Here is a 20,780-nt window from a genome sequence, read left to right as displayed (position 1 = left end):
AGTCTCTATTTTTGCTTGATACTAAGATAAATCCAGTACTAGATCCATTGCCCTGTCATCTGCTGTAATATTCACACCGTGGGTACCGATTGTATCTGTTCTAACCTGAACAGTTTCAGAACGAGCAATACTCGTACTTAGCGTAGTTAATTTTTCCTGTAATATCTCGAATGCTAGTTCGATTATTTTCTCTACAGATAATGATCCAATTGATTCAACAAAAAAATGGAATTTGTCAGGTTTAGTATCAACTCTAATCAATGTAGGGTTAATGTAACCGTAATTTTTAGTCAAGTTTATACATTCATTGCAAAAAATACATGATTTTGAGTTTATAACTTCTATATCTGGTAGTTCTTCAGAATTAGTCTTACTTGTTGTGGAAGTCTTACTCATCCCAAATTCGCTCTTTGAAGAGGAAGATCCGAAAGAAAATACCTTTTTAGGACAACAATTAACCAGTGCCTTTCGTTGTTTAAGAGTTAAACTTGATGATAATGAATAATTTATTCTCACATCTGCCTCGTGAGTAAATGTAGCGACAGAAACAGGTATCCACTTTGCATGAAATTTTCCTATTCCCTTACAAGCACTCATTCTCATCGATAAACGTTGTCCAGGGCCCAATTTTGCTATTATTATCCCATTATTACTGATTTCATCCTTTTGATCCTTTTTTGGAACTGGCATTGGAACTGGTATTGAAGAATTAACAGGTTGTATATCATGGTGGGTCACATCTCTGGTTGTACCGTTTTCACACTTTACATCCAGATAGTACTCAATTGAACATTTATTGCATCGTTCTTGACATTCACATCTATCTTTAAAGTTAAAATCCATAATATCCTTACTGTCTATAGGCAACAATCCAGCTCTATGTGCGATAAATTCGTCGTGAAGAACTGAAGTATTGTCAACTATTGTTACCAAGTCTATTGCTAATGTCGGAATTTCTGCTAAAATTATTCTTCTTAATGTGTTTGCGACACTCAAATCTGTATTAGAAAGTATGAATCTGATAGAATTTTGTGTCAACTCTGTTATCTCCACTTTTGGAGATCTCATACCCTTCCCCAACATTATGTTTAACAAGAGAATCTATTAAACAAACCAATGTTAAAAAGGTAAGAGATATTTCAATTTTGACCCTTCCGTGGTCCCCAAAAATACATATGTACATAATCATTTCCCGGTAAAATTGATACCGGGAAAAAATAGTAAACTGGAAGTTAAAAAGTTTTTCAAATAATTAGATTTAATAAAAAAAATTAAAACACAAATATGAGTCGGATAAAAATAAACATATTATAGTAAAATTAAGAAAGTATCTCAAGAACAGGAGAGTGCTTAGTTCTCTTTGTTAGAACTTCAACTCCGTCTTCAGTGATCAGTAATGTATGCTCAAATTGCGCAGATCTTTTGCCGTCAATAGTAACAGATGTCCAGTCATCCGGCCATGTAATATCTTCATACCTTCCGATATTGATCATGGGCTCAATTGTAAATACATGACCCGGTTTCATTTGCCCTACAGCTTTATTGTTTTTATAATGCGGAACGTTAGGCGCACAATGGAAAAGTGTACCAATTCCATGCCCACAGTATGTTTTAACGACAGAAAGACCATTCTTATCACAAATGGACTGGACCAAATTTCCTATTTCTCTATACATGGTTCCAGGCTTGCAAATTTTTATACTTTCCTCTAGACACTGGTATGCAACCTTCATTAGCTTAATTGATTCCTCGTCAACTTTTCCAACAGGGAATGTTTCGTTTAGGTCACCATGAACACCCTTATAATAAACTGTAATATCTACGTTAACTATGTCTCCCTCCTCTAATTTTCTGAAATCTGGAATTCCGTGGCAAATAACTTCATTTACGGAGGTGCAACACGATTTTGGAAATGTCCAATAATTTAATGGAGATGGGTATGCATCCTTTGAAATAATATAATTATGCACCGCCTCATCAATTGAGTCAGTGGTTATTCCAGGTTTTATCATAGATGCAGCAAGATCAAGTGCTTCTCTTCCTATTTTACAACATTCTCTTAATAATACAATTTCCTCTGGTGTAGCAGAGATTACTAAAGAACTTTTCTTTCTCTTTAATTCTGAAAATGGTCTCCCTTCTTTGTCTTCAGCGTAATCCGGCTTTAGAATATGAGTTGGGACCTTCCTTTTTTGACTTATTGGGTATGGTCTCAAATTACCCGTAAAGCCATTGAAACCAGCAAATTTTTTAATATGTGGACAATTTATCCATGTTCTTGGATCACTTATAGATACATTCTTATTTGCTAGGTTTTCTTCTTTTTGTTCTGAAATTTTATTAACTACATGTACTAATTTGTGTATTGCCCAATTTTCTTTGAAACACTCTTGCGAACAAAAGTAAGCTTTCTTTAAACCCAATTTACTGCATTGCGGACAAGATAGCTTTGAATTAGTTCCTTTTTTGCATCCCTCACATATTTGGTTCTTTAGGTCATTTTTCACATTTGTTTTCTCCATTATTAATCATTAGAAAAGTTCTTAATATTATTCCGTTTTTAATGTTACAAGACTAGGAGACAGAAGAGCGCCATTTTTTTTTTAATTTCATGCTTAACATTTGTAAAAATTATTGGTCTATTTTTTAACATTGTTTCATTTATATTATAACTTGATAAACATCAGTTGATTATAAATTATAATGTCAGGGGTATGTTAAATAAAGAATTCACATGAATTTATTGTTAATTTGTTTTCGTATTCTATTTGTTTTTTTTTAGCTAGTTGCAATTAATCCAAAACCTTTTCTTTCAAGTCTATTGAATAGAGAAGCAATTATTCGTTTAAAATGGGGAAATATGAGATACAAGGGGACTCTTATATCATTCGATGAATACATGAACTTCTTGTTAGACGACTGTGAAGAGTGGATAGATAACGATAGAAAGGGAAAACTTGGGAGAGTATTTATAAGGTGTAACAATGTACTTTATATAAGTCAAGCTGAAGTAAAAAATGAAGAATCAGAGACTTCAAATTTAATTGAGAAATAAATAACAAAACATCTTCTAGATTATTAATAAATCTTATAAAAAATAAATTTATATATTAATTTTTTTTAAAATTCTTCTATAATATAAATATCAACGAGCATTTTTCTGTAGCATTAGAAACCACTCTTTCTCTTTCTACCAGTGTACTTTGAATCTGGTCTAACTTTAAAGCCTCTTTGCCTTTGAACATTCTTTTTTTCCAGGATCCAAGACTTTGACTTAATTACATGCCTGTTTTTGTTTCCACTTCTCTTATTTCTGGATTTGTTATTAGACCTTCCTATGTTACTAGCAGATTCGGAAATATCATTCTGTTCGTCTGTTAGACCTTGGGGAAGGTTTTGAGGCACCGAAGAGTGGAAGCCTGCCCATAGGCAGAGAAAATACTTTTTTGCCTTGGATGAATTGGGAAAGTCGACAACCAAACCACCTCCAAACCCCGATTTTAATGCTGCGGATGTTATCATCTCAATTTGAGAAGGTGACTCCGGGTAGAATTGAAATATTGCCCTTGAACCTCTATTAAGAGCGTTAAACAGCCACTTAAAAAATACTAAAAGCCTTTTATATGGCTCATGTGATTTTTTATCCGCATTACAAAGCCACTGAATAACTGAAATGCTAATTGCTCCATCAAAAACTCCTGGTCTAAATCTTAAGATTTCTCCAATATCCGCTAAAATCGCATCTCCTGTTGACTCTGACTCATCTTCGTATACTTCTAGCATATCTAGCATATTTATACTTATATCTACGCCAATCCAAGTATGTCCATAGTCCTCCAAAACAGATCCACTTATTCCTGTTCCGCAGCCAATGTCCAAGACTAAACAAGGACGTTCAGGTAGTAGTAAAAGTTCAATAGCCCTTTCAGACAACTTGGTTTGAATATCAATAATCCTACTTCCTCTTGAATATTTAGATGCTTCACTACTGTTGTAGTACTGTAAAATGAAGTGAATAATTTATTAATATGAAAATCTAACAAACTAAAAAACCATTAAACTTACTAGGTCTGGTGGAGCCTGAATTTCAGGACGAGTCATATTAAATACATTAATGTTTTTCTTTAAAATAAAATTTGCTAATTTTTTTTTTATTAGAATATCTAAAATAAAAACAAGTATAAAAGGTGCGTTTTTAAAGTCAAGCAAAAAAGGCGCACAAACAGTTTTATCAAGTGTTTTTTTGACAACTTCTTCACTCCCGGAAGAGCTTACTAAGGTTGAATTATTAGTATTTTAAGTTAAATATTCATTTTATTACAGAGTAATTGTCTGTTATTTAAAATGAATGTTATTACAGAGAGTAAATCTTCTGATTTAGGAGAAGCATATGGACATATCACTTCTCTTTTCAATACGGTTTCAAATAAATCGACGATAGAGACAATAAGATATATAGCTTCTCTAGTTGAAAGTTCTAAAGAAAAGATAGGCATTGAGGAACAATTGATTGGATATAAAGATGGAAATGGTAGAAATGTTTGTCACTTTGCTTGCTCAGCAAAGAGAAATGATACACTTAAGGCCCTTATAAAACTTGCTCCAAAAATAGTAAATTGCGTTGACAATACCTCTGAAAATCCACTATTTATTTCTGTGAGAGCGAAGGATATAGATTCAATCAAAATTTTGTTGGATAGTGGTGTTAATATAACTTGTAAAAATTCAAGTGGTTGTAATGTATTACACTACTCTTGTCAAACCTCAGATATTGAAATTGTAAAGTTAATAGTTTCAACAATAGAAAGAAACAACAAATCTGATCTTTATCCTTTCATTAATACATGTAGCAGCGAATTTGGAACACCATTACAGTGGGCATGCATGGCAAATAATAAGGAAATAATCGAATATCTTTTAATCCATAAAGCAAATCCTAATTTATCACCCTTCCAATATAGCATTCCGTCCTGTTTGATGATTGCTGTCAGTATTGGAGATTTTGAAATAATTGAAAAATTACTTATATCAGGAGCAGAAGTAGAAAAAGCCAGAGATTCTGAAGGTTACACACCAATATTTGGAGTCATTGAAAAAAATGACATAAAGCTATTGGAGTTAATTTTGGAATATATTGAAAAGCAACGAGTAGATGTCTCAAATCAAGTTGTTAAGGGAGAGACTATTTATTCATATGCAATCAAAAATAACTGTTCAAACAAAATATTATGTTGTCTGAAAAAATATGCATTTGATACGATGCAAATTGAGGGAGATTTAATAAAAAAGAGTAAAGAGTTGGGACAAAATGAGAATTCATTTGAATCTACTGAATCTAGTGAATCAATAGAATTTAGTACAACAGGAGTTGACGAAGTGGAGCGAATGTTAATTAAAATAAATGACGAGTTAGATGAAGAAGATTTGGGAATTTACAATGAGGTAGAGGCAGAGGAATTTAAAACACAAGCAAATTTATTATTTAAAGAAAATGAATATATAAAATCAAAAGAATTATACACTAGGGCTCTTTGTCATTTGAAAAAGAAGAGAAGCGAGTTGTCAAAGAAGGCAATAGTTTTGAAATCGAGCATATTTTCAAATAGGTGTCTTGCTAATATTAAAGTTGGAGACCTCAAAAAAGCATTATTTGATTCTTTGATGTGCATCAATTTGAATCCTGAATGGAGTAAGGGGTATTTTAGATGTTCCCAGGTTTATCATCTTATGGGTGACGTTGCTAACCAAGCCTGCTATTTGTGGGATGCAGTAACACATGAGGATAATAGTTCTATATTGAAACAGGAGTACATAGACTCTTTTTCTGAAATAATGAGAAAGCATAGAAGAAACAACAGAACATAAATTTAAATTTTTAATAGTATATTTAAGTTTAATAATTTTTGAATCAGATGTCCTTTGTGAGTTTAATCGACTTTATATTGTTCAAACGTTTTAAATACCACTCCCTTCCAATGTTTGGATAGTATTCCAATGTGTTGTCTATTACTTCTTTTGCACTTGATGAATATGAATTATATATGTTTTCTGATTTTGTAAGCCACAAGTCTGGAGTACTGTATTGTTTCTCTGGTGTGTAAAAGAGTTGTTTTCTTCCCTGCGGTTTATTCGTGAATTGTCTCTGTTTTGCTAATAAATGAAAGTGTCTGATATCGGTTCCTAAATTTTCTAAAAGTGAATTTATTCGCCTTTCATTCGCCTGAATTCTCCTAAAGATTACTGATGATTTTGCAACAACATTCTAAAACAGTTAATTTTACTTTTTCTAGACATTTTTTACAACATACCGAATTCCCGATTGGATCAATATATTTTTTATCACAGAACTTTGATTTTTCAGCTAAATTTTCATGAAACTCAACTCCTGATTTTTCAAAAAAATCGTCATATCCCCAGTAAGTATCATTGTTTCTAAATTAAAAGTTATTCAAAGCAAAATTAACCAGTTGAGAAGTAAAAAATACAGGGTTACAGAACTCACTCTATCTTGTCAATTATCTCATATATACTTGATGACTCCATCTTAAATTAAATTATTATCCTGTTTCATTGTTAAAAAAGAATTTAATGAGTTTCGCGTCACGTCTTGATTTCACACACAGGTTTAAAAAATTAGGAGGAAAAAGTAATTATGCTCTTAAACAAAAAAAAAGTTTATTTATATAATATTTAAGTGATTTTGTTGAATATTAAGTTATAAATGGATACAAGTATTATCTACCTTCACTTATTTTCACAGAGATTTGAACCCTCGAATAAGAATGTTCAGATAAATAGTAATAGTTAAATATATTTTCTCATATCAAATCCGTCTTCATTAGGATAATACATTGGTATTCTCTTGTGTACTGAATATCCAAGATTTTGATAAAAATTTACTGCTTTCTCATTTGAGGGTCTAACGAACAAGTCAATAAAATGGCAATTTAGACTTAAGCTCATTTCTTCCAAGAATTTCATCAATCTTTGAGCAATACCTAAACTCCTATACTGTTGCGAAACAGACAAGGCAGTCACATGACCATGCCAATTTTTGCCTTCCCCCTCAACTTTTGAAATAATGTATCCAACTATAGAATCGTCAGGTGCTACACATACAATGCATAGCTCTGGCCACATCGATAAGTAGTTACCGTAATAGTTGATATTATAAGTTTCTGTAAAACTGTCCAAGTTGACTCTGTTAATCTTGAATACATCTGTAAGTCTCATTGAACGATAACTTAGGGTTTTCTCACTCATTTTTTTTATATAGAACAATTTATTTGCATCCAGGGCGCCATTGAGTTCATTTTTTGGATACTATATCTCCTATATTGTAGTAATGAGGGGCGACTTCAAGCAATATTTCAGGCTTTATCTCTGTCAAATTCCTCATATACTCTTTGCTTGTCAACACTAGCTCAATATATATAACAGCAAGAGGTTTTAAATTGAAAAGAGTGGAGGAAGGATGAATATCGACATTTTGGCGCCACTTAATAGTGGTATAATTTCCACCTTTATTCATTCGTGCACTTTGTGAAAAAAAGCCTGCAGCAATTGATTTTTTTATAAAATCAAATTCATTAGGATTACTTGTAATTTCTATATTTAACTTATCGCATAATAAAGAATCGATTTGATCCTTAATGTCTCGTGCTCTTTTTAAACTCTTTACCTGTAGAAAATTATCGTAACACCAGTAACTCGAATAGTCATTATTCTTCCACTGATTATAAACGTTCAATAGTGTAAGTAAGTCCCCTCCCGGAACATTGAATGCTTTTCTGATTCCATCGGCTTGCTTAGCCTTGTCCTTTGGTCTTATAAAGACAGTATTTCCAATAGAAAGCATTGAAACGATCGTTGTAGTCTCATTTACTACTTTGTATTTTTCCGATGAAAGCACCATCTTGCTATGCATTGGATCCAAAGGAAGTTCTGCCATTGTTCTTCCAATTCTAGTTAATTCACCAGAATCATCAAGTGCCCCCAATGAGTACAAAAGTTCTAATGCCTTAATTAATGTCTCTGGAGGAGGAGGATCCATAAAATCAAAATTAAGTAAATCATCAATTCCAAGAGACTTTATTATTAAAACTGCATTTCCTAGGTTGCATCTTTGGATTTCTGGAACATTTGAGGGTTCCATTTCCGACTGAAAGCTTAATTTCGTGTATAATCTAAAACATTTACCGGGTCTGACTCTTCCGGCCCTTCCAGATCTTTGATTGGCAGCAGCTTGACTACAAGGAACGGTTATTAAGCTCTCTAGACCTGTCTTTGGATTATAAGAGTTTTGTTTGCAAAAACCACAATCTACAACAAAACCAATATTATCTACAGTTAATGCAGTTTCAGCAATATTTGTTGCAAGAACAACCTTTCTGTGTCCAAATGGAGTTGTTTGAAATATTTTTGCCTGCTGATCGCTCGGAAGAGAAGAATAAATTGGTAGTATTATCAATTCTGGAATATCAACATCTTTATTGGATAACCTACTTTCCAATAATATTTGTGTCTCTTCTATCTCCTGCTGACCAGGCAAAAAACAGAGAATATCCCCTCCTATTGGAATAATTTTTTTGAGACTATTTTTTTCCTCTGACCTCTTTATTTGAGACAGATGTATTTGGAGAACTGTCAAAACTGTTCCATCTATAAAATTGGCTTCAGGTGACTTTGTGTAATAAATTTTTACAGGAAAACGTCTACCTGGAATATTAATAATAGGAGCATTGTCAAAGTATTGACTAAATTTTTTGGCTTCTAATGTTGCTGATGAAATGATTAATCTAAATGGTTTGTGATCATTTGTGAGATAGTTTGATGCTCCTTCATTATTTGAATTGTGCTCTTTAAAGTCATTTGAATTTCTAAACCTAGACACATCCTTTATCAGAGCGAATAAAATATCAGTGTGAAGACTTCTTTCATGTGCCTCATCAATCAATACACACGAATAGTTTTTTAAATCAGGTTCTGTCAGAAATTCCCTTAATAGAATACCATCTGTCATATACTTAATCCTTGTATCCTCAGTTGTGCAATCCTCAAACCTAACAACATATCCAACTTTTTCTCCAAGTTTTGTTTTCATTTCTTTTGCAACTCTTGAAGCAACACTCATAGCAGCTACTCTTCTTGGCTGTGTACAAACAATCGTTCCATTTTTTGAATAGCCTGCTTCATATAAATACTGTGGAATTTGCGTAGTTTTTCCGGATCCCGTTTCACCAACAATAATTAATACAGGATGTTTTTCCAGAGATTCAATGATTTGCTCCCTAAATTTCATCACAGGAAGTGAATTCTTTACTGTTTGAATCAAACCAACATCTTGACTTTCTATTATTTCACTTTTTTCACCAATATTATAAAAACTAATTTCATCATCTTTTGATTCAAACAGCTCAAAATCTATATATGAGCCATCTGATAAAAGAAGAGACTTTAAGTCCCTTGAAATGTCAAAAACATTTGATCTTGCATTTGAATAAGCTGGATAGGAGGTTATGACCCCTGAATTAACCTGATTTAATTCCCAAGCCTCTTGATCAGATCGAATATGCCTTTTACGCTTATCAAGTCTATCTTGAGGTTTAATAATGACAGAGCTTAGCTTTTTTTGAAAGTCTTCGTCATATGCTTCTGGCATAATATATGTATCTATGTATGTTCCATCTACATCTCTCTCTTCTACCATACGCTCGGTTTCTTTAAATAATCTTCTTTCTAACTCCAATTCCCTTCTTTTATTACGTCCTACCTCATCTCCAATTGATGCATATAATTCCTCCCTGTTTTTTAGTATTCTTTCCGTCAGTTCTAACTGGCGTTTCTCACGGTCTGCCAGATACTGGCGTCTTCTGAGGTCTCTCTCACGCTGCAAATCACTCATTATAGGCTAAATAATATTCAGAGTTGAACCACAATTCATCATAGGTATTTATGTGTATTCAAAAGAGCAAAATCTTTTTTTCCCTTACTAATAAAAAAAAAAAGATTATATGGGTACCGCTCTTTCAATATAATTGGATCTTCGGAGTAAGGTACCACATTTCTATTTTGTATAAAAATTATGATAAAAGACACATAAAGTTGCCTAGTTCAATTATATAAAATAAATTGAATAGGTTCAATAAAATTTCATCAATTTCATATTTAATGTAGGTAATTTAGGACATCACTAACCTAGTAATAACAAAAAATAATTTTGCGGAATTGAAAAGCCCCACCTGTTTGATACTTGAAATAAACAAATCAACAATAAACATATGTGAAAATGTCTAGAATAAAGATTAATAAAATGTGGATGATTGGGTATTGGAATTGGCTATGTGGAGATGATCTATGTAGTATCTGCAGTGAATCATTCGAATTTAGTTGCCCACAATGTTCTAAACCAGGAGATACATGTCCACCTGCATTTGGTGAATGTGGTCATTCTTTCCATCTCCATTGTATTCACGAGTGGCTCGCACGTGCAAGAAACGATTCTGGACTGTGTCCTATGTGCAGAAGGGAATTTAAGTTTCAGTTAAAAGACGATGAATCCAAATAGATTCAGTTTTTAGTTATGGTAAACCTAAGTTAGTTGGCACATATTAAAGGCCGAGACAGGGCGAAGGAGGGTGGTCTAGGGGTTATGACGCTTGCCTCACACGCAAGAGGTCACGGGTTCGATTCCCGTTCTTCCTACGTCCCGTTATGCCACAGTGTGGCGCCGGGTTTTTTCCCAGGTGGGATCTGAAAGACTAATGGTGTCAGCCACGATGCAGATGTTGATAACTGGTGATCATAACCTTATGGGTTGTGTAGTTTGTCAAGTTTTTCCTTTATTCATCGCTTTCATTACGTGAAGAGTTACATTCGTCTAGTTCCTCTAGACAACTGTTTCGTGTGAACTCGGGAAACTCATCTAACCAAGAATCTCTAGGTCCCTCATATGCGTTCCTCTCTAGATCAAAATTAATCCTTTTAAGCCTTTTTATTGTCTCCTCTGAAACGCTTAAACTTTCTATTTGATCTCCATTAAGTTCGTTTCCGGCTTTTGAAATAATAATTAAACAGAGGTCCTTCAGTGAAGGCGGAAACTTAAAATACAAATTTTCCTCGGATAAAAGCTTCTCAAAATCTATTTGATTAAAAAATCTGTGTTTCTTTACCTCTTCAATAGTTGCCCTTTCCTCTGGGTTATGCTTCAGAAGTAATTCGACGAGAGACTTCCCATCTTCTGGAAAGTCTGGTGGAAATATCAACTTATTTCCTAATACTCTGCAATACACCAAAAATTCGCTTGGTGCATTATATGGTGGATATCCTGATATTACTTGAAAAACAGTACACCCAAAACTCCACAAATCAACAGCTTTTGTTGGTGGTTTGTTTCTAATACTTTCAGGTGGCATGAATTGAGGGGTGCCCACATAATATTTAAATTCTCTCCTCCCTCTTCTCATCACAAATCTGCATGCACATGAAGAATTGCAATTGCTTGAATCACATTTCGTTTCATCTATCGTTATTGAGGAACCGAAGTCGCCGAGTTTAAGCTGACCCTCTCCCGTAATAAAACAATTCTCTGCCTTTATATCACGATGTATAATTCCTAAATTGTGAATATGTTCAATCGAAATTAAAAGCTGAGCTAAAAAAAATGTTGCTTCAGTCAGCGGTCTTAGACCTATTGGGAGAATTCTTTGCCAAAGCTCTCCACCAGTACAAAGTTCATAGATCAAATAAAGATTCTCGTTGCTTGAAAATGTACTCAAAAGTTTTATCACATTTTTAGAAGGATTCTCATTTATCATCATACAAACTCTTTTTTCATTCAAGATTTCATCTTCCCTTCTCATTGAAATCAAATTTGACTTATTAGCTATTTTTATTGCAACATCAATATTGTTGACTTTGTCAAACCCTCTGAATACTTGCGTAAAGTTTCCAGAACCCAATAATTCTAAGATATCATATTTATCAATATAATCCTAAATAATAAGTGATGAGAGTGTTTAAATTTTAAAATGCTAAAACATTACCTTTTTTAGAACATTATATTTGTCAGTAGTACAATCGCTCCTTAAACGAGCACCACTTAAAAATCCTTTTTTCATATTTGTGTTATTTACTGTTAGTGTAAGTTATCAATACAGGAAAAATCAATAAAATAAACATATATACATACACTCATGTTTATTCTACATCTTTTCAGTGCACATACACATTTGTTTAAACTATTGTTCATTATTATTTAATTTTATAACCCCACTTCAGGCCGCTTTTTAATATCTGCAATGTTAAAATGACTCAAGCAAATCTTAATTTATAAGTCTAGACTGAAATAAATATATTTATGTCAAGATGAGTTAAAGCTTAATGGACTGCACAATAACAAATCAAACAATATGTTTAATTACAATTCAATACCCTTAAAAATGTTAATCTTTTGTTATATCAATTAAAATAACCTTGATATCAGTAGAAAGGTCCATAACTTTTTTAGCGGGAGCTGTTGCAATTTTTTCTTTTGTTTTATTTAGGTTTGCAATTCTTTGTTTTGGCGGTATCTAAAAATTCCCATAAAAAAGTAATGCTACGGTTATGCTTCGATATATAAATAATATGTATATTTTATTTACATAGAAATTGTTTTATATATTTGTAAATAAAAATCACTTGGTTATTGATTTTATATGAACAATCAAGTATATTTTTGCTTACTATTCCGATTATTTGGGAGTTGGATAGAGTAGTAGGGCACATTTTTCTCCTATGGTATTAAGAATAGAAATATCTTTTTTATATGTGGAGTGTTTTAGATAACAGTTTAAATTTATAAATTTATGTTTCAGGAATTACTTTAGCTATACTATTAATTTATTTAATATAATACAGAGGGGTTTTCTTTTATGTAGGAGTATTGAATTCAAATATGGTTCTTCAACGTATGAGAGCAACATCATATTTACGTCGTACATTATCTGACCCATTCTATAGACGCAGAACCTTCCCCTATATCGTTGGTTTCTTAAGTCAACAGAATGATCTGAAAAAACAATTTATAAATTCAGGTAGTACTATTAATGACACTAAAAACACAAGAATAACTAATTTTACATGGAAATCAGATTTAATTGCGATAATTGACATCTTGTTCACAAAATTAAATACGTTGCTAGTTTGTATTCCCTTCGGAATATTAAGTTTTTATTTAAATTGGGGGCCACTTGCAACGTTTTGGTTTAATTTTATTTCTTTGATACCTCTAGCTAGCTTGCTTGGGATATTTACGGAAGAATTAGCTCTGCATACAGGTGAGGTCATTGGTGGGCTATTGAATGCAACTTTTGGAAATGCAGTAGAAATGATCATAACAGTGCAGGGTATTAAAGCAGGATTGATCACTGTTGTTCAAGGAACACTGTTGGGTTCAATACTATCAAATCTTTTACTTATACTAGGAATGTCTTTTTTCGCAGGAGGACTTTTCCATCATGTTCAAAAATTTAACGAAAAAGGTGCATCCTTCTCAACTTCTCTTCTTATGCTGTCTTGTATGGCAATTTCAATTCCAACTATTGTTGCACAATTCGATCTTCCACAGCATAATATACTAATGATTTCAAGGTTAACTGCAATATTATTGTCATTCACTTATGTTCTATTTCTGTTTTTCCAATTATATACTCATTTCAACCTTTTTCGCGACGACAATCTATTATATTCAACTGGTAACGTTCTTCCGACTACTTCGGAGGATTCAAACCTTGTTAATAAAAAATTCAACTTGTTTTCAATATTTGAGACGTTAAGTCAAAATAATATCAATAACTTATCAACTTTCCAAGATGTTAATTACAAATTATATGATGTTTGTCTTGAATTCCCGACTTTATCATGGCAGATAGGTATAGCCTTAACAATATTATGTACCATACTTATTTCAGCTATCAGCGAATTTTTAATGGAGTCAATAAATGGTTTCGTTTCCGAATGGGGATTTTCTGAAAACTTCATTGGAGTGATTTTGTTACCTCTTGTAGGAAATGCTGCTGAACATATAACAGCAGTATCTGTTGCCATTAAGAATAAGGTGGATTTAACTATGGGTGTTGCTGTCGGAAGTTCTACTCAGATTGCGCTATTTGTTGTTCCATTCAGTGTAATTGTCGGATGGTTATTATCTAAGCCTATGACACTATCATTTACTCCAGTATCCGCTATTATTTTATTATTAACGAACCTTATTGTCATTGGAATTGTACAAGACGGAGAATCTAATTGGTTTGAAGGTGTATTATTAATCATAAGCTATTGTATAGTAGCGGTAGTATACTGGTATATATAGAATTAAAGTTTACAAAATTTAGTTTCCTATATTTAAATATAAATCATTTAAGAATATTAAAATTTACTACTGAACTTATCCTTTTCAACAATATTGACTTTACTATATTTTTGACTATTGTTTTCACTTTGTTTTTAATTAAGTCAAATAGAATATTATTATTTTTAAGATGCAACTTTACTTGTGTTTCCAATGAATCTCTATAATTCAGTAAGAACAATATATTGTTTATTGTTATTCTTTGCACAAATAAATTTAATTTGTCAAAATATACAAATACACCTGACTCTTCTTCATTATTTAAATTCCAAACATGATCCTTTTTCACATCAATAAATTCACTTTTTAACATATTTAGGTAGTCATTTAACTTTAAATCAACATTCAATGATGGTAAATTAATGTTTATGTTGTAAACTTGATATTTTTTAGGATAGTCTTGTCTACGTGAATTTGTTTTTCTACCTTCAAATATTGAAAATTCAATCGTAGGCGAATTATTTTTTTTATTGCTTAGTATCTCTATAATCGTTTTGCCACGTCTGAAAATTGCAAAATTAATAATTTTAGCATTACACGCTACAACAAAGTTTGTACTCGAATCACAAAGTTCAAATAGTTTATTTTTTTTCACCACTATTTCAAGATTACTCAGAATCATTGTTGTTGAAGGAATTAGTTTCAATAGATCTGTATCTATCTTTGTTGAGAGCATTGGAGATGAACTTGCAAGGGTACCAATTGGTGATAATTTTAATATACCCTTTTTGGAAATAACAACTCCCTCTGAAAAAACGGTACCAAAACTTACTCTAAAAAGTTTAATGTTTGTAACAATTTCTAGCTCTAGCTTTGCTTCCTTTTTTGGAATGTACAGGTTAAAACAGTTATTTAATGGAAAAAATGGTGGACACGGAGCCATTTGTATACTTAGCAAGGAAAGATCATGAAAGTATATTTGAAATATTCCGTTTTCAAACTTAATTATATTAATTGCTAATTGAACAACTTTCACATTGTTGTTTAAATCACAAAAACCATAATTAAAACGTCTTGTTACACTTCTATTATCAGTAAAATATATTTTATCTAATTCAACTCTGTTATTGTTTCTATCCAAATATTCTACAAGGATTAATTTATCAAAACTTTTTCTAATGTCATTTCCCCAATAAATAAGTTTTTTATCTATAATATAGTCAGGAAATAGACATATTGAACTAACACTTGAAATAGTTTTCCTTTTTGACTCACTTTCAATTTTACAGTTGATTTTTTCCAAAAAAGTATTTTTCCAAACTTTTGTTGGTAAGTGTTCCACCTTATTGAATAATAAATATTTTTCAAAATCTAGATTTGTGTCAATTTGTGATAATAAATAACTGTTTTTTGTTTTGTTATTAAGAATATAATAATTAACACTTTTTTCTTCATCAAAGTCATTAAAAATAATATTGTATTCAGGATAGAAATCATATGTTGAATCACTTATAGTCACAGTTATGTCGATAATTTCCCACAATTTACTTAGACTATTTGAATAATATAAATTAACTACATCATTGTATGAATTTTTTTCACCAATGTTAATAACATAATTCGTAACAAAGTTATCAAATCTTATTAATAAATGATTTGATTCATGTTCATAATTGTTTTTTTCATCAGATATTTTTATAGTATCTAAATACCCAACAGTTGGAGAAATATTAAAAGTGCTATTATTTGAAAATATTTCCAATTTAAAACTTGAATTGTTAGTTATTGACCAATAAGGTTCTATTGAAATACTCTTGATTTTTAGTGATGAATTTTTAATTATTCCATAAACCTCTTCATTTTCAATATAATTTCTATAGTCTTTTATTTTTATAGATATATTGTTATTATAATCTATTACCAAATTTGAAAATTCATTTTCATATTCAGATAAAATTTCAAATTCATATTTTATTAAATTATCAGTTGTAAATAAAGATAATATTTTGTTTTTTTCTTTGTAAAAAGTTTTACCTATTATTGCAATAGAATGTAATATCTTCTTTCTATATGCGTATTTTCTTCTATTGATATAATATAACTCTCGTTCGTCTTCTAGCGAACTAAGTATAAAATCATAATCTGTGAGATTAAATACAACTATTGAAGGCCAAATTATAATATAAAAACGGTGTTTATCAACAAAAATACACACATTTAATTTTATTTTATTATTTAAATTATAAAATTCTTTATTATGAGAATATTCTTCGGTTTCCAAATAAAGGCAACTATTAACAGTTAACTTATCTCTTTCAAGGTTTATTTTTAACTTATTAAAATAATTCTTGGATGTTTCTATAATTAAATCAAGTTCCTTTTTATAATCAACTTCAATTATAAACTCGATCTTAAAATTTTCAATATGTTTTAGTTTTTCGATTTCACTTAATTTATAGTTGTCTACAGAATTAAAAATATAATAATTTAATTTAATACCGGATATGTTCACCAAATTTATAATGTTGAACAATTTAATAAAAATGGTTCTGTTATACTTTAGACATTCAATTCCAATATAAAAATTAGAATTAATTATTTTATAATCACAGTAAAAATATTCAGAACCACTAGTTACTGAATTAAAAATATCCAAAAAATTTATCTTTTCCTTAAATTCTGATCCAATATTATAATTGTAATTCTTTTCGTTTTCTTTCTGAAAAATATAAATGTAATTGTTCTCAATTAAAAATTCAATTGAACATTGAAAATATTTATTTTCTGAAATACAGTGGTAACTATTTAAATTTGAAGTATCAATGACATTTGGAGAAAAAAACAAGTTAAGATCTTGTTTTATTTCTGAACATATTCTTATATTCATGCCAAGTAATACCATACCTGAATAATACCTATCTTTAATTTTTTGAAAAGAAATCAAACTATTAAGATATTTTGACAACAAATTTCTATCTGATGAAATTTTTATTGTACTATCTAAATAGTTATTATTCGTCAAGTACCCCGGATAATAAGAACAGCCACTAATTATATTATTAAAATTATATTTGTAAAAGTTATTTAATTCAATTAAATACCTTGATCCACGATTCAAATTTAACTCGAAACCTTTACAACTTAACTTTAAATTTTTAAGAAGGCAGTGAATTTCAATATAGTGAATTAATAGTAGCTTATTTTTTGACGATTGAATAATATTTTTGTTAAAGTTTGGGCATTGTCTTATGTTTCTAATTAATACCTTTAAAGGCGAATAATTACAATGTCTTACAATAAAAAATTGATTATATGAACAATCCCCATGAAAAAAAGTAGCGATGTTTTGATTTAAATTGTTTAAAAATTCTTTTATTAACATTGATTTTACCACTTCAACGTAAATATCAATTCTAGTTACCTTATTATTGCAAAAACTAAAATATAAATTCAGTAAATTAACATTTAAAATTTCATTTATTTCAATATTTTCTGTATAAAATTTATTTATTTCATGAAAGTCATTTATATATATTTTTATTTGTTGATCAAGAATGTTTTTACTTGGATAAAAAAATAAAATCCGAAACTTGTTAAGTTTTAAACTGTAACTAAGGTTATTTTTTACAATATTTAACTCCTCAATATCTACTGATATCTTATCCCTTTTTTCCTGTTTTGAATTCAACAATACTAATGTAATTGAAGGTATTTTCAAGAAAAGATTATCTATATTAAGTATTTTAAATAAAAAACTCGTTGATTTTGTTTTTTTATTAACATTGAAAAACTTCTTCATTTTCAAAATATCAATAACATCTAATATGATATATGCACCTGTTGTTGATTGAAATTTACCAAAATCAGCACTAAAATGGGTTATTTCAAGGGATTCACTAACTCTCTTAAGACTGATATTCAAAAAAATATCTAATTCAGAAAGTAAAACAGGATAAAGTGAATCCCTATAATAATTAAATTCGTTCCTTTTCATAGAATAATCATTTGAACTTTTTTCTTCAACAAACTCATAACATATTATGTCGTGAAGATAATTTTTTTCTATTAAAAAGTAAATCATTTCATTCGCAAAGTGAAAATCAACAAAACTCACACGAGCTTTTCTATCCTCACCAATAAAAAATCTTATTTTATCAATATTATACTTAATTTTATCTCCCTTTTGGTTTAATGTAATCCTTCCATTACTTTTTTCAGAATAAATAGTAAGAATATTATATTTATCACCATCAAACTCAAAAATGTTAATTGTAATAGCATCAAATATTAATTCTATTGTTTCTTCATTTTCAATTAAAAGTGGAGAATTTTTACAAAATAAATTTCGCTCAAAAAACATTAGCAGATCAGACAAATTTGAAATATTGCTTTTTGAAACGTTTAGCTTTATTCTGGGAAATTTAATGAGTAATTTTTTACCATGAAAGTTTGAAAAATTATGAATAATTAAGGTACTCTCTAAATTTAATAATTCATGACAAACCTCAAGGATATTATCAGATTCTTCAAACATTACTAATCTGTTGATTGATAGTATTTCAAAATCAATAAAACTTTTTTCTGACTTTATATTTATTTCGTCAACTTTTGTTGATAAAAAAGCTTCCTTAGTCTCCCAGTTGATTGGAATTTTATATCTTAAATAAAGTGAATTTAAACATAATGTTTTATTTCCATCAGAGTAATTTATAAAATTTATTCTAGAGGAATTACATAATAAGATATTATTTATTTCAATAGTATAATCACTGATTTCAATGCTTTTTTTCATTGAATTCACGTGAATACCATCTTGTATTGTTTTACAGGAGCGGAATACAAATGAAACTATTCTTTGTTTTATGTATTTCTCTTCTTTATAATTATTAATTTGTTTGATTAATATATATAAATCACCAACAATTATTTCAGTTTCATTTAAATTATAAAAAAGAATGACCTTTTCATTTCCTAAATTTAATAGTACTGTAAATGATTCATCTATAATTTCTATTCCTGAGGAAAAAGTTATTTGTAACTCGATAATTGACTTTCTCGGTTCTGGAATTTCAGACAAACTATCACTTTCTAAATCAACAAAAAGATCATTATAATTACTTATTAAATGATAGTCCGAGTTAAGAAGGAATAGCTCTTTCTCCAAATTAACGTCTTTTTTATTAATATAACAATTAGTTCCGGAATTATTCAATAATATCAATGATCCAGAAATATCAGTGTTGACTAAACATTTAGTATATTTCTCTTTACTAAAGTCTAGAAATACTAAGAAAATTATTGATGGAATCTCCACTATCTTACAATAATCTGAAAATTTGTTGGGAATAATATTGCTAAATAGATTCAATCTAAATAAACCAAGTTCAATATTTAAAACATGGTCAACCTTATTGTAAATTAATTTTAATCCATATATTTCTGCAAGCCTAATGCACGACATTTGAAATGATATTGAAGAATGATTTATTTCAATTGTCATTCCTTCAAAATCATTTAACTTAAAACTAGAACTTACATTAAAATCACAAAAAATAAAAATAATCCCATTCCATAAATTTTCAACGTTTAATCTTCTAAAAATAAATGAAATTTGAAATTTGTGACTATTTTTTTGTTCCTGCAATTCCTGTCTTTCTGTATTTCTATACAGCCTAAAACTATTGAATAGTCTAATTAAGTCTATAAAAGACAGGTATATACCGGAAAACTCATTATTAAAATATTCCTCTCTTACTATTATTGAAATTTTGTCAATATTGTGATTTATCTTTGTGCTTGTTATTCCAGGAATATTTAACAATCTATATGATGATTTTTTACTAAATAGCGTAACAAATGTTTCTTTTAAATTAAAGTGTATGTCTTTTGTTAATTCAAAGGATTTTAAATCAAATGAATCTATTTTTCTATATCTAATATTCATTCTTCTTAATAAAAATGTATATTTACCACTTTCATCACTGCATAGCGACAAAAATCCAATTTGCAACCCAAAAAAAAAATCTGTTGCACCTAACTGAACTTTACATATTGCAAAAGCATTAGAAACACGAATATACGAAAAAATGTGAGCTAATTTTAAAATAAAATAATCCTTAGTCTCTATTTCATTTAAAATTCTTTTTTTTATTTCAATGTAACAATCCAGATCATTAATATAAATACCTATGAATTTTCCACTTAAAAATTTTATTATGAATAGAAATGAGCTTATATTAAGTAAATGGAATAAGATGTAAGCAATTATAAAGAAAAACCAATTGTTTATCTTAATGATCAAATTTCCAATTAAAACCCGACTCCCACCTTTTCTTTTATTCTCACATAATGTTATATTTATTTTATTAAGTTGAATTTTATTCCAAGCAATAATATTATAGCTTGATATAGAAAAACAGCTCATTTAAAAAATGAAAGTACCTAAATA

At 29.8% G+C, this 20,780-nt stretch overlaps 12 protein-coding genes across 12 annotated transcripts; 4 read left to right on the top strand and 8 right to left on the bottom strand.

Moving 5' to 3' along the window:
* Positions 1–21: 21 nt before the first annotated feature.
* On the bottom strand, positions 22–1,083 carry FG386_002952 (conjugation stage-specific protein; the record flags this gene model as incomplete). The annotated part of the gene is made up of 1 exon (XM_067342637.1): positions 22–1,083. One exon carries the CDS (start codon positions 1,081–1,083, stop codon positions 22–24), a length of 1,062 nt encoding a protein of 353 aa, XP_067197456.1.
* A 236-nt stretch (positions 1,084–1,319) lies between these two features.
* FG386_002951 (methionine aminopeptidase with MYND finger at N-terminus) lies at positions 1,320–2,522 on the bottom strand (the record flags this gene model as incomplete). Its single annotated transcript, XM_067342636.1, has 1 exon — positions 1,320–2,522. One exon carries the CDS (start codon positions 2,520–2,522, stop codon positions 1,320–1,322), a length of 1,203 nt encoding a protein of 400 aa, XP_067197455.1.
* A 181-nt stretch (positions 2,523–2,703) lies between these two features.
* On the top strand, positions 2,704–3,055 carry FG386_002949 (uncharacterized protein; the record flags this gene model as incomplete). The annotated part of the gene is made up of 2 exons (XM_067342634.1): positions 2,704–2,712; positions 2,783–3,055. 2 exons carry the CDS (start codon positions 2,704–2,706, stop codon positions 3,053–3,055), a joined length of 282 nt encoding a protein of 93 aa, XP_067197453.1.
* A 113-nt stretch (positions 3,056–3,168) lies between these two features.
* On the bottom strand, positions 3,169–4,101 carry FG386_002948 (HUSSY-3 like methyltransferase; the record flags this gene model as incomplete). Its single annotated transcript, XM_067342633.1, has 2 exons — positions 3,169–3,999; positions 4,066–4,101. 2 exons carry the CDS (start codon positions 4,099–4,101, stop codon positions 3,169–3,171), a joined length of 867 nt encoding a protein of 288 aa, XP_067197452.1.
* Positions 4,102–4,344: 243 nt separating this feature from the next.
* Positions 4,345–5,865, top strand: FG386_002947 (ankyrin-related protein; the record flags this gene model as incomplete). The annotated part of the gene is made up of 1 exon (XM_067342632.1): positions 4,345–5,865. The coding sequence occupies one exon, from the start codon at positions 4,345–4,347 to the stop codon at positions 5,863–5,865; it is 1,521 nt and encodes a 506-aa protein (XP_067197451.1).
* A 43-nt stretch (positions 5,866–5,908) lies between these two features.
* Positions 5,909–6,543, bottom strand: FG386_002946 (uncharacterized protein; the record flags this gene model as incomplete). Its single annotated transcript, XM_067342631.1, has 3 exons — positions 5,909–6,262; positions 6,309–6,432; positions 6,503–6,543. The coding sequence occupies 3 exons, from the start codon at positions 6,541–6,543 to the stop codon at positions 5,909–5,911; spliced, it is 519 nt and encodes a 172-aa protein (XP_067197450.1).
* Positions 6,544–6,804: 261 nt separating this feature from the next.
* On the bottom strand, positions 6,805–7,263 carry FG386_002945 (uncharacterized protein; the record flags this gene model as incomplete). Its single annotated transcript, XM_067342630.1, has 1 exon — positions 6,805–7,263. The coding sequence occupies one exon, from the start codon at positions 7,261–7,263 to the stop codon at positions 6,805–6,807; it is 459 nt and encodes a 152-aa protein (XP_067197449.1).
* Positions 7,264–7,309: 46 nt separating this feature from the next.
* On the bottom strand, positions 7,310–9,904 carry FG386_002944 (uncharacterized protein; the record flags this gene model as incomplete). The annotated part of the gene is made up of 1 exon (XM_067342629.1): positions 7,310–9,904. The coding sequence occupies one exon, from the start codon at positions 9,902–9,904 to the stop codon at positions 7,310–7,312; it is 2,595 nt and encodes an 864-aa protein (XP_067197448.1).
* Positions 9,905–10,288: 384 nt separating this feature from the next.
* FG386_002943 (zinc finger protein) lies at positions 10,289–10,567 on the top strand (the record flags this gene model as incomplete). Its single annotated transcript, XM_067342628.1, has 1 exon — positions 10,289–10,567. The coding sequence occupies one exon, from the start codon at positions 10,289–10,291 to the stop codon at positions 10,565–10,567; it is 279 nt and encodes a 92-aa protein (XP_067197447.1).
* Positions 10,568–10,841: 274 nt separating this feature from the next.
* On the bottom strand, positions 10,842–12,119 carry FG386_002942 (uncharacterized protein; the record flags this gene model as incomplete). The annotated part of the gene is made up of 2 exons (XM_067342627.1): positions 10,842–11,993; positions 12,045–12,119. 2 exons carry the CDS (start codon positions 12,117–12,119, stop codon positions 10,842–10,844), a joined length of 1,227 nt encoding a protein of 408 aa, XP_067197446.1.
* Positions 12,120–12,937: 818 nt separating this feature from the next.
* On the top strand, positions 12,938–14,353 carry FG386_002941 (calcium antiporter; the record flags this gene model as incomplete). The annotated part of the gene is made up of 1 exon (XM_067342626.1): positions 12,938–14,353. One exon carries the CDS (start codon positions 12,938–12,940, stop codon positions 14,351–14,353), a length of 1,416 nt encoding a protein of 471 aa, XP_067197445.1.
* Positions 14,354–14,396: 43 nt separating this feature from the next.
* Positions 14,397–20,756, bottom strand: FG386_002940 (uncharacterized protein; the record flags this gene model as incomplete). Its single annotated transcript, XM_067342625.1, has 1 exon — positions 14,397–20,756. One exon carries the CDS (start codon positions 20,754–20,756, stop codon positions 14,397–14,399), a length of 6,360 nt encoding a protein of 2,119 aa, XP_067197444.1.
* Positions 20,757–20,780: the final 24 nt, after the last annotated feature.

This window comes from Cryptosporidium ryanae, assembly GCF_009792415.1.
Source record: "Cryptosporidium ryanae isolate 45019 chromosome Unknown contig_6, whole genome shotgun sequence".
Taxonomy (NCBI): domain Eukaryota; phylum Apicomplexa; class Conoidasida; order Eucoccidiorida; family Cryptosporidiidae; genus Cryptosporidium; species Cryptosporidium ryanae.
Note: the sequence above shows the minus strand (reverse complement) of the source record. Positions and strands in the feature narration are given on the sequence as shown.